At 45.2% G+C, this 14,016-nt stretch overlaps 1 protein-coding gene across 1 annotated transcript; it reads right to left on the bottom strand.

Annotated features, from left to right (window-relative positions):
* Nucleotides 1–2,514: 2,514 nt before the first annotated feature.
* On the bottom strand, nt 2,515–14,016 carry si:dkeyp-114g9.1 (uncharacterized protein LOC555399 homolog). Its single transcript, XM_061241793.1, has 8 exons — nt 13,735–14,016; nt 13,119–13,398; nt 12,682–12,804; nt 10,795–11,052; nt 8,783–8,874; nt 7,097–7,278; nt 5,279–5,448; nt 2,515–3,581 (listed from the first exon to the last, which is right to left on the bottom strand). The coding sequence occupies exons 1-8, from the start codon at nt 14,014–14,016 to the stop codon at nt 3,400–3,402; spliced, it is 1,569 nt and encodes a 522-aa protein (XP_061097777.1). The 3' UTR covers nt 2,515–3,399.

The raw sequence follows: 14,016 nt of genomic DNA, 5'->3' as shown, positions 1-14,016 counted from the left end.
TTCTCAGCATTTTATATGAATATAATGTACATAAGGGCATTTGCAGTATTTGGTTGTCATGAGTTGGTAGAAATGCAACTTTTCACAAATGTCAAGAAAAGGATACCGTCTTGTGTCAGCCATTTTAATCAACTAGGAACATGAAGATAGGGGGAAATTAGAGCTTGCTAATGCCGTTCACCACTGACCTCTTCCACATGTTAATCAGGCTGGTCCATCTGGGAACTTAATGCACCGAGAACAGCAGCAAAACAAATTTGTACGTCATTCAATCTGAGAAGACCAAGAACTGACAAACCGACTTCATAAATATGCAAAGACTGCACTGTCGGCCAAATAGTGTGGTACATCCTTTTCTTTCAAAATGTACTTGCTTTGCATTTTTATCATAACATTTTCTTGAACACAAGAACTATGAATCCATAATTCCAAAAACTTAAGTTGCAAGATGGTTCACTTGTGACAAGGTTAGAAAACTTCCCATCGATTCCCATTCAAAATAAAATATTGTATCGGAATGATGCAGTTCTCACAAAGAGCACCAGTCTCTACCCCATCTTTGACTCCTCTCTCAGAGCGAGGACCCAAGGAATGGAGGAGGTTTGAGGAAACGAGGGACAGTCAGCCAGCAGAAGAGTGGGAGGATGAGTTCACCCAGGGTGCCATTTCAACCAGGTATTTTTAATGACCACACCGAGTCAGGCCATGGCTTCACACTTCATCCTGAAGACGGCATGATCCAAGCCACTGCACTGAGGCACTGGGCTGCAGGCCCCAAGACTACAGGCTCATTCCAGTCCCTTATTCTTCAGTTCTCCTTTTCTTACCCCTAGCTCCACCCTGTGGGAGAGGCTAGGAACAGTAGACTGGGAAATGAAACTACAAATTAGACAAATTGAATGCCCTTGCTCCTTCAAATGTCAGTTCGAAAGCCATGTCAGTTAGAGAAAAATAAATAAAATTACACAAAGGGTGGGCTGACATTTTCTTGCTCAAAAGGAAAGATTGGGAGTTCACTTCTAGCCCCTAGTAGGCACATTTACAGGGTTGGAATGTCCTTAAAGATGGCGGACCTAGTTAGATTTCCGGTTCAGGAGCAAGTAAAAGATGAGAAGTGATTGGAAAGAGCCCACTACCCTGAAGAAAGCAGTAAACTCAGGGTAATCGTGCTTAGTGATGTAGACCCCAGGTCGCCCGTTGTAACACCGTCCAAGCAAACTGCCATTTGGCTCCAACTGTAGCTCAGAGTCCCAACCCCATTTCCCAGAAGTTTTAATTCAATTAAGCAAATGCCAAAATGACAGTGGTGCCACTAAGCATTACGACAAGAGCCAAGCCCTTGACAGAACATTTCTCTGCACATCCCTCCTGACAGTTTATCGGAGTAACTGCCAAAATTCAAAACTGTCCTCACTCCACCCAAGGGAAGCCTCCGGAATCATTACTCAAAAGGAAGCGCTTGCAGTCGGTAGTCGAGTTTGCCCATTTTCCCATGTCAGTCTCCCCTCCCTTGCGGTTTCAGAGAGAATTCATATGTCACTTCTAATTGGACAGTGTTCAGAGGGAATGTCAGTGGGGTTGGGGAGGGGGGAAAGAGTTCATTTTCTAGTCTGAAGTGAAAGACTCCGGGGAGAATCCGACAGTATGGTAGGTTACACGGATGAGACTGCACGTGCATCTCAGACGTCAGACAACGGGGAAGCATTCGGCCTTAAGGTTTGAGAGCATTGGCAATGATGAAACAGATTCTACATTTGTCTCGACCTTGGTTGCATTTAAAAACTTCCCAATGACAACTACATTTCTCTTATGACCCAGTGAAAGGGGCCATCTAACCGTAGATGGACAGAGACAATGCGTAGTATGGATCACCACTCCCAGAAGAGGGCATAGGTGCACCCTGGCTCTGAGAGGGCCAGAAACCAAAAAGGGGACAATGGGCTTCCCATAAACCTGTCTGTGCCAGAATACGATTTGGACAAGATTCAATTAGACAGGAGCGAGTCTGGACTTTGAATGCAGCCTCATAACCATTTCAAGCAAACCGCATTACCCCTTTCATCTTGAAATTGAGTTAGGAACTCTGCCTTAAACTCATCCCTGAAAGTTAGGGGCTAGCCTCCTCCCCCTTCCCCCAAACTCAATGACATGCTCATTTAGGATTCCTTTACAATAATTAGCCAATTCAATTTGCAATTCATTCACATTTACTGCATAATTTAGCCCTGTGTCGGGCCACCTGCAGCACACAAGTACAAATACAAAATGGATGCCGTTCACTCATGTAGGATTGGGGAGGAAACACCAAAAATCTTACCAAATTACCAGCAGGGGGAAATTCTATGCGAGCAAACTGCAGAAATCAACCAATTCAGCGACCCATCTTTCTCAGACTCTGAATGGCTGGATAAAACATTCTATTTCTCAGGACTTTATGCATACAAACTTGTGCTCCTAAATTGTCCACATAAAACCTACTGGGCATATTCATTAACAAATACAGGAAACCAAGCCTTTGAATTTGAATTGTGATTTATTGATTATACAGTGGAGTCTAGTGCAATTACACTCTAGACCTAGACAACTGCTTTCAAAGAATGCTAAATGGAAGGGGTAATGCAAAGTCATAATGAATTGTTTAAATATTGACAGCATTTCATACTCTAATCTACTTAACTTTTGCATTTAAGGTTCTTCTGCATTTCAGTCAGCAGTTCTCATCTAATATGTGCAAAGAATATTGCTCAATATCCACTTATGAACAAGCAGGAACACATTTGGACAAGCCAATACACACAAATACCTTTGAAAGATTTCCAGATAAGCAGTAATATTTACAAAGCATTTGCAAAGTTATGGGTCAATACAAGATGCCCATTTGATTAAGTGCAAATTCAAAAACCCCCAATTCAATATGAATTTCATTCCTGATCAAAGCAAAAGCTTAAATACCTTAAAAATGGATTTAAAAACCAATCTCAAAAAATCCTTCCAAAATGAACAGCAGCATGATCGACTGACATAAGGGGGAAGCCCTTTTGCCTTAATCACACAATTCAATATAAATTGCATTCCTATTCAATTCAAAAGCTAAAAGCTTAAATATTTAAAAAGCCTTTAAAAAAAAATCCTTCAAAAAAAATTGCAGCAGCTTGGATTTGTAGTGCTGACAAAGGGAAACAAAATGTACATTTAAAAAAAAAAAAAAAAATTTGTTTAAAAGTTATAAATCCACATTGGATACATCTGTGTGTCCAGACCCTACATTTAAAAGCCCTGACACAGGGTGGCAGTCCCACCTCAAATTTTGCACTCCACCTCTGTGAATACTGGTGCTCTATAGCAGGCCAATGGGTGAAAGTGGTTGGGGTGTCACGGTTGGGGGCCCAGGTAGGACCCTCAGCTGACGGGCTGGGAGCACCAGCCAGGGAAAGTGAGGCAGGTGTGGTAGTCCAGGCTGGCCTGGGCACACTGTAGCACTAGCCCCTTCACCGCTTCCATGTAGGGCTGCTGGCCCGAGTGCAGGTACAGCCAGATCACACGACCCAGCTGGGCTACCGGAGTCTCTCCATGAAGGCACTCTGCAGACGAAGAGAAGGGGTAAAGGCCTTTCCACAACAAGAACCAGAACTATACATCTCGTTTTAAAATATGAAGCGGATGGTGACAGACACTGACAGTCAATCAAAATCCTAATTTACAAGGCTTCACGTTCAAAACGGGCATTTATAGAACGTAATCCGTGTAGATGCTCACAGCCATAGTTCTCGTTCTCGGTGCAGACGGGCATTAAGGCCTTTCTTTTTCGTCCACCCTGGTTAAGTTGTGCCAGAACATTGTTTAATCCACACACGAGAAAAAACGACAGCGGGAGAGAAGCTCAGGATCAGAGAGAGAATGAAAGGATCTGAGGGAAGAGGCAACCGGGTCTTAAGGGATGCGGGGATCTGGATATCCACACCCCACGAAAGCCCTTTACGAGACGCGTCCGTCCGTCGGCGGTTGAACCTGGGCGCCGGAGGTGAGACCTGGGGCACGCAAGACGGGTACGGCGCAGCTGCGTACAAATTACACTTGAAGCTTTGCAGGTTTTAACAGGCTCCGCTTCAGACACCCGTCACGACATGGCAGGTGATGGATGACAGGACTGGAGGAACAATGTCAGGGCAACCAGTGGAGACAAATCAATGTGCAGCTATTCTGAGCCCTAACCACCTCAGCCCATTTCACCCCCACAAGGTATCCATGCGATCACTCCAGGACTTGGAACTGTGCTTTCCTCTAGGGCAGGAGTACAAAACTCTAGTCCTTGAGGGCTGGACTGCGTACTGGTTTTTGTTCCAACCAATTGCCTTGTTTTTCCATTTGCCGACAGCTCTATAAATGACCCTGGTTTGAGCCTGTACTTGAGGACAGTGAAATCGTTACGATACACTTGCAGACTGCATCTGTAGCCGGTACTCGTACACGTCAGATAAGATCATTATTTGACTCAATCATAAGACCAGAAGTTGGCACAAAATCCTGAAACGGATCTGCCCTTGTTGTGCACCCCTGCTCTAGGGTCTTCAAACGCACTCGTCCCTGGTTCTGATTTGCACTTTATTGAACATCGCTCTGGATAAGAGCATCTGCCAAATGACTCGTGTAATCTTTATTGGTAGGTGCATGTGTAGCATCCAATGAACACAAGGTCTAAATCTGTATATTCCGCATACATTTAACAAAGGGTAAATAAGGGGACAAAGCACAAACCCTTGGAGCACAACGACAAAATGTAGGTTGTACTCCAAGGGGGGAGGCGAAATGTACACTGCAAAAGGAACCTGACCCGTGAAGGCACTTGATACCAGGCTGCACATTATAACAATGCTCAAGTGTACACCGTAGGTTTAAAATGACTCATTCTGCTCCACTGTACTCACGGTAGCAGCTGCTTTAGTTCCCCATTGGGATAAGCAGTGCAGATGTGCAGGAGTTAGCGAAAACGGCATCGTTCAACGCATGACCGACGGTTCAGGAAAAACCGCTAGCTAATGTTAATAAGCGCATCAACGAGCTAGCCGGATAGATTAATGACATTTTGTTTAGCCAGGTGCTACATTAGCCTGTTAATGGAGCGAGTCAATGAAATCAGAATATTAATTGGCTGTAGTGGAAATTGAGCAGAAACGATCTGCATTTATGGCCATTCTTTCAGCACCTGCAGAAGTCAATGGTCATGCATGCAAGCAGTGTGATAGTGGTGTCGTTTAATGGTGTTGAAGTGCGGTGTTACCTTGGGAAATTTTGGTGTCGTACTCCAGCAGAGAGTACAGCTCGTCTGACAGAAGGTGCCGGATCACTGCGTTCTCCTCCTGGCAGATCCAGTTGTGGACCAGCCTCTTCCGATGCAGGAAGCTCTTCACGTGGTCGAGGTAGACCGTGTTTCCCGACACAAGGTAGAGCCTGACAAACAAATGAGACGAAATAAGATTTCAGGCCTCAGACACTGGGAATCAGGGCTGGTCTGCAAAAATGTGAAATCACTTTCACTTCAAGAAAAAGCTAAAATGGCGCACTAAGGAAATTCAACAGATGGGAAATATAGAAAGCACCAGAAGGTGTCAATTAATTATTTGAACTGAAAGTTTATTCTGAATATAGTTCATCTTTTTATACAACCACCTTTGTGGGCCAAAATCAGATCCTAATGAAAACCCTCCAATCATTCCTCAGGATGACAAACCAAGCCATTTAGTCATGGATGCCAATTTAAGTACAGGATTATTGATCATCAAATGGCAGATGCACAAGGCACTTCACTAAAAGAATAAACACTTTGTGTCTGTCGGCACTTCCTACTAAAGCACTTGTTCTCATGCACAGACCATGCGGACTGGCCAGCGGTTTTGGGGTCTGGTGGTGATAATTGGTTGATGTCATTTTACCCAGGAGGGATGTCAGTAGAGTAGCCCTGTCCGTCCCCTCTCCTCATTACACTAGTGGCTTCAGCAGACAGCCGAGTGACTGCAGTCTGCCTGCACCACCTACACACGTACTACAGTCCTCTGGTGCAAAGGCTGCACAGACCGATTAGTGATGACAGGGCCATAACTCAACATTAAGACCAACCGTTCTGCAGCCTTGAATAATTCCCTGTCTAACATCAGTAGTACCACTTTTCCAGGATTGTTAGCGGGATTACCTTACGTAAACCCAACGCTTGAGGACTGAGGGGGGGGGACCAACCAACACCTCCCCAGAGTTTGGCAGTTGCAGTTTGAGAACTATTTTACAACCTCAAAGCAAGACCAAGAAGTGAGCTTTAAATAAATAAATAAAAATTTTAAAGCCATGTCATTTGCACAAATTCATAGTCTTGCTGCTTCAGGTTGGCTCTTGATTAGCCTCATTCTTTTCCTGTAGAGTCTGAACAGCCGTAATACAATTGGATAGTGAAGGGAATTTTCCAGCAAGGGGCTTTTGTGCTCAAAGGGATCAAGCAAAAAATTAAAAAAAAAATTAAAAAACCTTAACCGAATAGAAATTTTCTAAACGCTCAACCTGGCCGGGACCAGGCAGCCCGGTGCTACCAGGCCCGGTTCTGATGGAGTCGGCTGATCTCTGAAGCAGAGGCTTGCTCCAGGTTCCCGCCACAGGCGATCCGTTTGAAGCCGGCAGCCGTGTCCCAGTCCTCACCTCACTCCGCACGCACGCAGGGCTTCAAAGGCCTGTCAGAGCACCAGCAGCTTCGCTCAAGGTCTCCGCCAATATAGAAACAAGCTTTCTATATCGAGCAGCTCGCATTTTACCAGCGTTGTGAGGCTAACATTCGCTAGCGAATTTCATTTCCGCGTCATAAGCGAACGAGCATCTGAGCGGTGGCGGTTTTATTTATTTTTTCCATTTTTTTTTTGGTCTGGGAACCTTCTAGAAATGCCAGGAGGTCACAGAATGGATTGATTTTGACACCCCCCCCCCCCCCCTTCCAGAGGCCGTCGGCGATCAAAATCAAGCAGCTCAAAGGCTTGTTCCCTGGCTCTCTTCCAAGTCAAATCAAAAACCGCTCGGCCTTCGAGCGATGACAGCCGCGGGCGTCCTCCGGGCGGTTCACCTGTAATAGGGCAGCGTCTCGATGATTCTCCAGTTGACGTAGTTTGCGGCCACTTCCTCCAGCGCGCACACGCGGGCCATTTGGACCTTGGCGACCTGCCAGAAGGTGCCGTGGTCGATGAGCGCGTTGTGCATGTCCCTCTTCAGCAGCCGGTAGACCCCCTCCAGGGTGTCCTCGTACACCTGAAATCACCAGGACAGTCACCACAACCAGAAATGAGCCAGTTCCTAAAATCTGGTGCAAAGAATCACCTCATTAAATCAAGGTTAAGGTTCGTTGTACATTAATACAGACACTATAAAACCATTAACCCAATAGACACAGCACTGCTTTGATATAGATATATACACACACACACACATTACAGCAACCGTGGGATGCCAAGGAGGGAATAATCTAGCCTGCCCGTTAATGTGATAAATCTCAATACATACATGAAGAGGTGCTTTTTATAGGCATGCATGCAACTCTTGGCAAGAAACTTGTAAAGGCCAGGTGACTGACAGCCAAAGTCTGTTCAGTCTCTTCATTTAATAAAGTCCCAACAAATGTTTAAATTAATTATTTCAGCGTGAATCAGGTTAGGGCCAAGGTTAGCCTTCTTGAACAAAAAAGCCCATTCAGAAATGGTTAAATACTTTGGGTAGAGTTCATGTTTGGTACATTAAATTCCCTTCACAACAGTCGACCTACCATGTCTATTCAGAGACTCCATTCTATTTGCAAGCACAGAATCACAGAAAACCAAGGTTGTTACAGCACAAGTGTGAAAAGTTAAATACAGCGAGATGCATTAACAGGAGGCAAGCTAGACTGCTCACACCTTCTATATTTAGTGGATTGTGGTAGTCTCTGTAATTGTATTACCATATGAACGCTGCAAAGCAGTTTTGCCAGATGAGCAGAAGCAAACAGACCAGACCCAAAATGGTTCACCCCATAAAGGATATCTTAACACACTCAATGGCATTACCTAAATTCCTCATGTCCTTACATACATTACACTACATGATACAGGGCTGCTTTTCAGAGAATCAGCCGGTTACTGCTCACACATGGTGTAATTAAGTGGGACTTGCATTGATGGGACCCTAATCCACTTAGGGGTCCACTTACATGGGAGAGCGCTTCCCATTTACAGTTCAAACAGTGTCTTGTTTAATTGTTCACATTGAGCTACTGAACTGCAGATGCAAAATGCTACACTGGAATCAGAAAAGGGTGTCATAGGAATGAGAATCAATTACCACTATACCATCATTCACATAAATACTATCAAACCAACTAAATTTTAGGTGCAAAATGAATGTAACCATCCTTCATTCTGCTTCTTAAAATATTTTTCCAAGTAAACTCAGTGAGCCTGTCAAGATGAGTGTTTGTACCATTACAATGTTCAGTGACACGTGGGAAACCACAGATGCCATCGTGTTAAGTGTGAGATCTCTTGAAGAGCTTCAATAGATTTCACTTCAGTCGAAAGCAGAATATTTCAGTAGAGGAGTTCAAAAATAACAGTCTTCAACAGTGAACTCCCCACTGTTTACAGGCTGTACAGCACAGAGAAATGTAGAAATGCTACAGATCAGTCAATTTTATGCTCCAATCAAGGGAGTGCAGCGTTGACGTTCACAGTTAGGCCGTGGTGTTTTGCGGCAGGCGGTATCGGAAATCAGTCAGGCGTACCTTCCTGCGCTTCAGTCTGCCCCAGTCACGGCCCAGAATCCACGACACCAGAGACTTGCACATGGAGAAGTAGTTCTCCACCGTCTGAATCCCTGAAAGGGAGGAGGAGGGTACTTTTAGAGGCGGAGGGCCGCACCAGGCTCTCGGTCAGAAGGGGCTCTGGACTTGAGTCCAGCCCCTCTCTACGCCCCGAGAATTAGAACTAGGGCACTACCATTGCTCTAGACCTTCTTTAAAAGGGAAACCGGTTTAAAGCCATACACGGATATGATTTAGGACAGTGACCTTCATCCCTGGTCCTGATTGGCCAGGCTCTGCTGGTTTGTGTTGTTAAAGCAGTCAATTAGGGAAGTCACCTCACCTGGTTTTTTTGGGCCTGAATTCATTGTGGATATTAAGGCAAAAAGAGAACCAGCAGGCCCCACAGCACACCAGGAGCAGGGATGAAGCAGCGATTTAGGATATATGGATCAGCATGAAGCCTCGTGGTGAGGCAGAGAGACCGCAGGCTGTGTAGGCTTCATACAGCTGGAGCATGTGTGCTCTGAACCCACTCCCGGTCTGTCAACCGAATAATCTCCCCTGCCTTTCAACTCCATGCAGTTATCCAGTTAACTCTATAATCCTGCTTTGTGAAGTACTCCAGCTTTTTTTTTTTTTTTTTGTAAAGTGTGTAAAGAGTTGATTTTAAACTTTCCCTCAAAATCGACCTTACAGCACACCACGCACACACTAAAAGATGGTCAATGAGTAAAAAGGAATACAAATGTGCATGAAAGAAAACAAATGTAAAAAAAAGGTAATTTTATATTTCCTCAGAGTTGGTGCATTAATATTTATATGTCCTTTAGCATTAGCATTGCGCAATGCAAGTACAGTTTTTAGTTTTTTCCTCCCCCCTTTGGTACCAACACTGCCTGAAGACAGCCGTGAGCAATGTTTTAACCTGGCTGGCCTTCCTCCGGCAACATTGTTTTTAAACGAGTCCCATGTGTTCAATTCTCACTTAACCATTCATTTAATATTTTTATACATGGAGCAAGCGATTAAAATGGCAACATTTGCATTAATTCCCATCAAAGCATTAAGTGGGAGCAGTTTAAAAAAAGAAAGTGGCAGTTGCCAAAAAGCAGTGGTTTGGGAGCCGCGGTGGCACCACAGGCTAAGATGCAGCGGACTTGCAGTTGGAGGACCGAGGACCGGGGTTCGATACCCGGTCCTGCCAAAAGCCAAGTTTGGCCGGCTCTCGAGGAGCAGCATAATTGGCTCGCTGCTCCAGACTCGGCATTAGTAGGGATTGGTGTATACAGCGCCCTGGGCACCTCGGAGTAATGGTCTAATTGAGACGAGACGGCGTGTCGCTCTCAGGGTCACAAGATCCTACTGGGCCGCCAAGGGCCATAAGGCGGTGTGTCCCCAGCCACCACCAATTAATTTCATGCATAAAGACTACCATTTAAAAAAAGCATTTCATAACTAAACCCAGTCGAACCAACCAACAAGTAAATGTTGCATTTCAGAGTCCAAGCACCTTTTAGATTTTACAGCCACAGGAGTGGAGAAATAAAGGCAATAGTGCGAGAAATAAACAAAAGCTCCAACTACTCCCATGATATACTGTACTTTCAAACACATCGGCACAAACATATTGCCTTTTGGTGGTTGGGGAAGAATAAAAACAAATAGATTGTTAAAAGCCCTGCCATTGTGTAGCTAGGACGATCAACCCACTAGATCAGCGCTACTCAACTCCACGTCCTGCAGGCTGCAGTGTTTGCAGGCATTTACTTTGACCATGATTTCACCAATTATTTTACCCGCTTGCTTCAGAGAAGCCAACCGGTGGTGTAGCTCACGGTTGAAGCAAATGCCAACAGACAGTGCGGCCCGCAGGACGTGGCGCTGAGCAGCGCCGTGCTAGACTGTCCACCGCATATTACAGCGCCGAGCGGCTAAAACCCGACTGGTCAACACTATGGGAGTCGATGAGGTCACGTTTAACAGACACTCACCCACGGCCTCGTCGCCATGGGCCAGTTTCCCTCGCCAGTAGTCCCTGGTGACGGGGTGCAGCGTGGCCAGGTAATGAACGTCGCACAGAGTGCCCCCCCAGGACGCCACCTTCCTCTTGCTGTGCTTCCGCCACTGCAGGTAGACGCAGCGCAGCTGCCGGTCGAAGGGCGCGGGCTGGCGGAACAGCCAGTAGGTGAAGAGCCACTGGAAGCGACACTGGCTGTACTGTCGGTACAGCGTCTCCAGCTCTGTGTGGTCTGAGAGGGTGCAGGAAAGAACAGGACCTGTGGTAGTATATAACAGTACTGGGACAGTGTATACTAGTACAGTAGGATTAGGGGGGGGGGGGGGGGGGGTACATCAGGAAGCAGTATTATAGAGTAAGTTGGCGCAGTTAGGAGTGGCCTATAGCCTAGTGCAGCAATCATTCCTGGTCAAAAAGCAGCAACCTATTCAAACCCAAGAAACTAGAGTTAAGTAATCAGTGTTTAATCAATGAAAGCAGCGGAGTAACAACAAAAGCCAACACACCCTGCGGCTCTCCTGGACCAGGAGTCAAGACCACTGGCCTAGAGGCCAAGGTGCTTGACTGGGTTGGTGGTTCAAGCAGATGTGTAGCCACTAAGATCGATGCAGCCATTGGGCCTTTGAACAAGGCCCTCAACCCCACATTGCTCCAGGGAGGATTGGCCACCGCTTAGCCCAATACATGTAGAACATGAACAAGGGTATTTTGATGCAGTGTCTTATATCAAACTGATAATAAACTGAATGCAATTAGGCAAGGAAAAACTGTTCTGTGTATTGTTCGGAGCAAAGCAATCTACAAAACGGTTTCCAGAAATTATTTCTGAATGAAGTCCTTGAATGTACAAATGAGCTTCATTAAGACACACAAAACTATAATTCTCTATTCTTATTGCCTTCATTTGGTAAAATGATCAGAGGGACTTCTCAAATCTGGACCAACAAAGCAGTTATGAAAGGGAAAAATACAGACCAATCCAAAAATGTGAATTGGTAGCATTTCCTGCAGTTCAATTGTCCGCCAGTCAAAAATAAACAGCCAATTCAGTAATTATATCAGGAGTAAGGGGGAAGCAGCAACAAACATTGCCCTCGTTGACCTGGACTTGCAGTCCTCCCTGAAAGACAGCTCCGAGGCAGAGTGCGAGGACGGATCCAACATAATCCTGAGGGTCCACTGCCGAGATGAGCCACGTCAGGCTCTCATTTCAAGATCAGCAGCCCAAGAAATACTCTGAAGGGCTTCAGTAGCGCAAAAAATTGGATAACCTGAATTTATTTTTATTTTTTATATATTTTTTTTAATACACACTAATGGTATCCCCTATACATTTTCCTACCCGGAAACAGAAACGTGCATAGTAAGCTAAGTCTACAAGCAGTTATCCAGGACAATGTTAGCTACATTTTTCCTTTAATGGGAAGGATGCACAGGAAAATACAAACACAGCCCCTCAATAGCATATAAATAAGTCACTTTGGCCCAATATCTAGATAATATTTCTCTTTAAATGGATCTTGAATTACAAACTGGAACAAGCATTCCACTCAATATAATCCATCTCTACAGCAGCAAGCAACGTGCATGTAGATAACTGTAGTACAAGACATCCTCATCTAAATCAACTTCACACAAACCGTACAGAACACACACACCGCATTAATGCCACTGCATGTTCTCCGCTAATTTTATGGTTATGTTACAGCTGTCCTATAAAATCTATGATGAATGATTATGCCCGGTTAAGGAGAGCTGAAGGAAAGTCAAAACTCAGTCAAACGCTTAACTGTCCGAATTTCTCCATATAAAAGCGGCCAACGGTTCCAATCTAAAGTAAATCAAACCCATGATGGCCTACCGTGCACAGCATTCCGGTTGAGGACGTACTGGTAGACCGCCGTTTCACTGCCGTGATGCGCGAGGGCCCTTCTGTGCAAGTCTTTCCATTCGAACTTCAAAACATCGCCTTCATCCTTATTCTCTGCTTGGTGGGGGGTTAGTGGTTGGGGAGAGAGAAGAGCGGTGAGAAGCTTCACTCAGATCATAAACTACAAAAAAAAAAAAAAAAAAAAAAAAAAAAAAAAAAAAAGTATGTTCTCAGTGAAGGTAGGCTATACATGTGAGACTGGGATACTTTCTCTTCTTTTTGCAGCTTGGAAGGAAATGTATTCTCTTTCAACATAAGAATGTTTGTAAACCTTCAATGAAGGTAGAGCGAGCGTCTCCGAGCGCGCTTAGATGCCAAGTTAAGACGCAGTTAATTTTTGCATCGCTTTCACGGGGAACTGGTCTCACCTTGGTTTTGCCCATCTAAATCGGTTTCCTCTATTCCCCACAACATCGCGATCTCGTTGCATGGAAGCGTCACAGACGGCAGAGGGACGCTTTCTTCCAACACCAACCACTGCGTCCAGTATTTGTGCGGGGGAAGCGGAATCTCCGCGAAAAGCTTCTCCTGTAGTGACCTGTTGCAGCGTAGGCTTCTGTAGAGAGTCTTCCACATGAAAATAAGCCGAAAGCAATCTTTGGCTGTGGCTGAGCACGTGGCTGTAACAAATGGAACTCCGAAGGACGCCTGTCGGAAAACCGAAATCAGCAAGCGGCCTAAATCGCATGCCCTTAATTCGCTACATGGATAAATAAAAAAAATTCAGCACGCAATTCCATAGAACAGTCGAGAAGACCACAAAGTAGAAAATGTTTACCCTGATCAGACACTCAATTGAATGCAGGATGACAAACGAAAACGCCACATGTAAACATTTCCATTCAAAACTATCAAATAAATTCAGAAGGCGCGAGGGCACCACTCAAATGCAATGCGTAAGATTATGAAGACCGGATCAGTTTCACATCTCCAAGGAAAAAAAACAAAAACTGCAGTGCATACATCGCAATCGCTTAGGCCTACCTGGAAGTGCCTTGTCCATAGGGAGTTGCAAGAACAAACTCGGAACAAGGTCCTACATGTGCTCCCAACCCTCAGCAATGAGAAGGCGTCTAGCCGTTTAAAGATTAGAATGAGAACCTCGTCGCTCAAATGTAAGAATCCCTTGTTTTCACCGCTATGCTCCTGTAGCTGCGCACCGGCTTCTGTCGGTTCATAGTTTTCTTGAGCATGAAGCGTGCATGCTGATAACAAGGAAAACTGTTCTCGCAACTCCCTCTTCCAGGTTTCGCCTTCGAGTGCCAT

This window comes from Conger conger, chromosome 5 (genome assembly GCF_963514075.1).
Source record: "Conger conger chromosome 5, fConCon1.1, whole genome shotgun sequence".
NCBI classification, from domain to species: domain Eukaryota; kingdom Metazoa; phylum Chordata; class Actinopteri; order Anguilliformes; family Congridae; genus Conger; species Conger conger.
The sequence above is the reverse complement of the archived record's forward strand: the minus strand, read 5'-3'. Positions and strand labels throughout refer to the sequence as shown.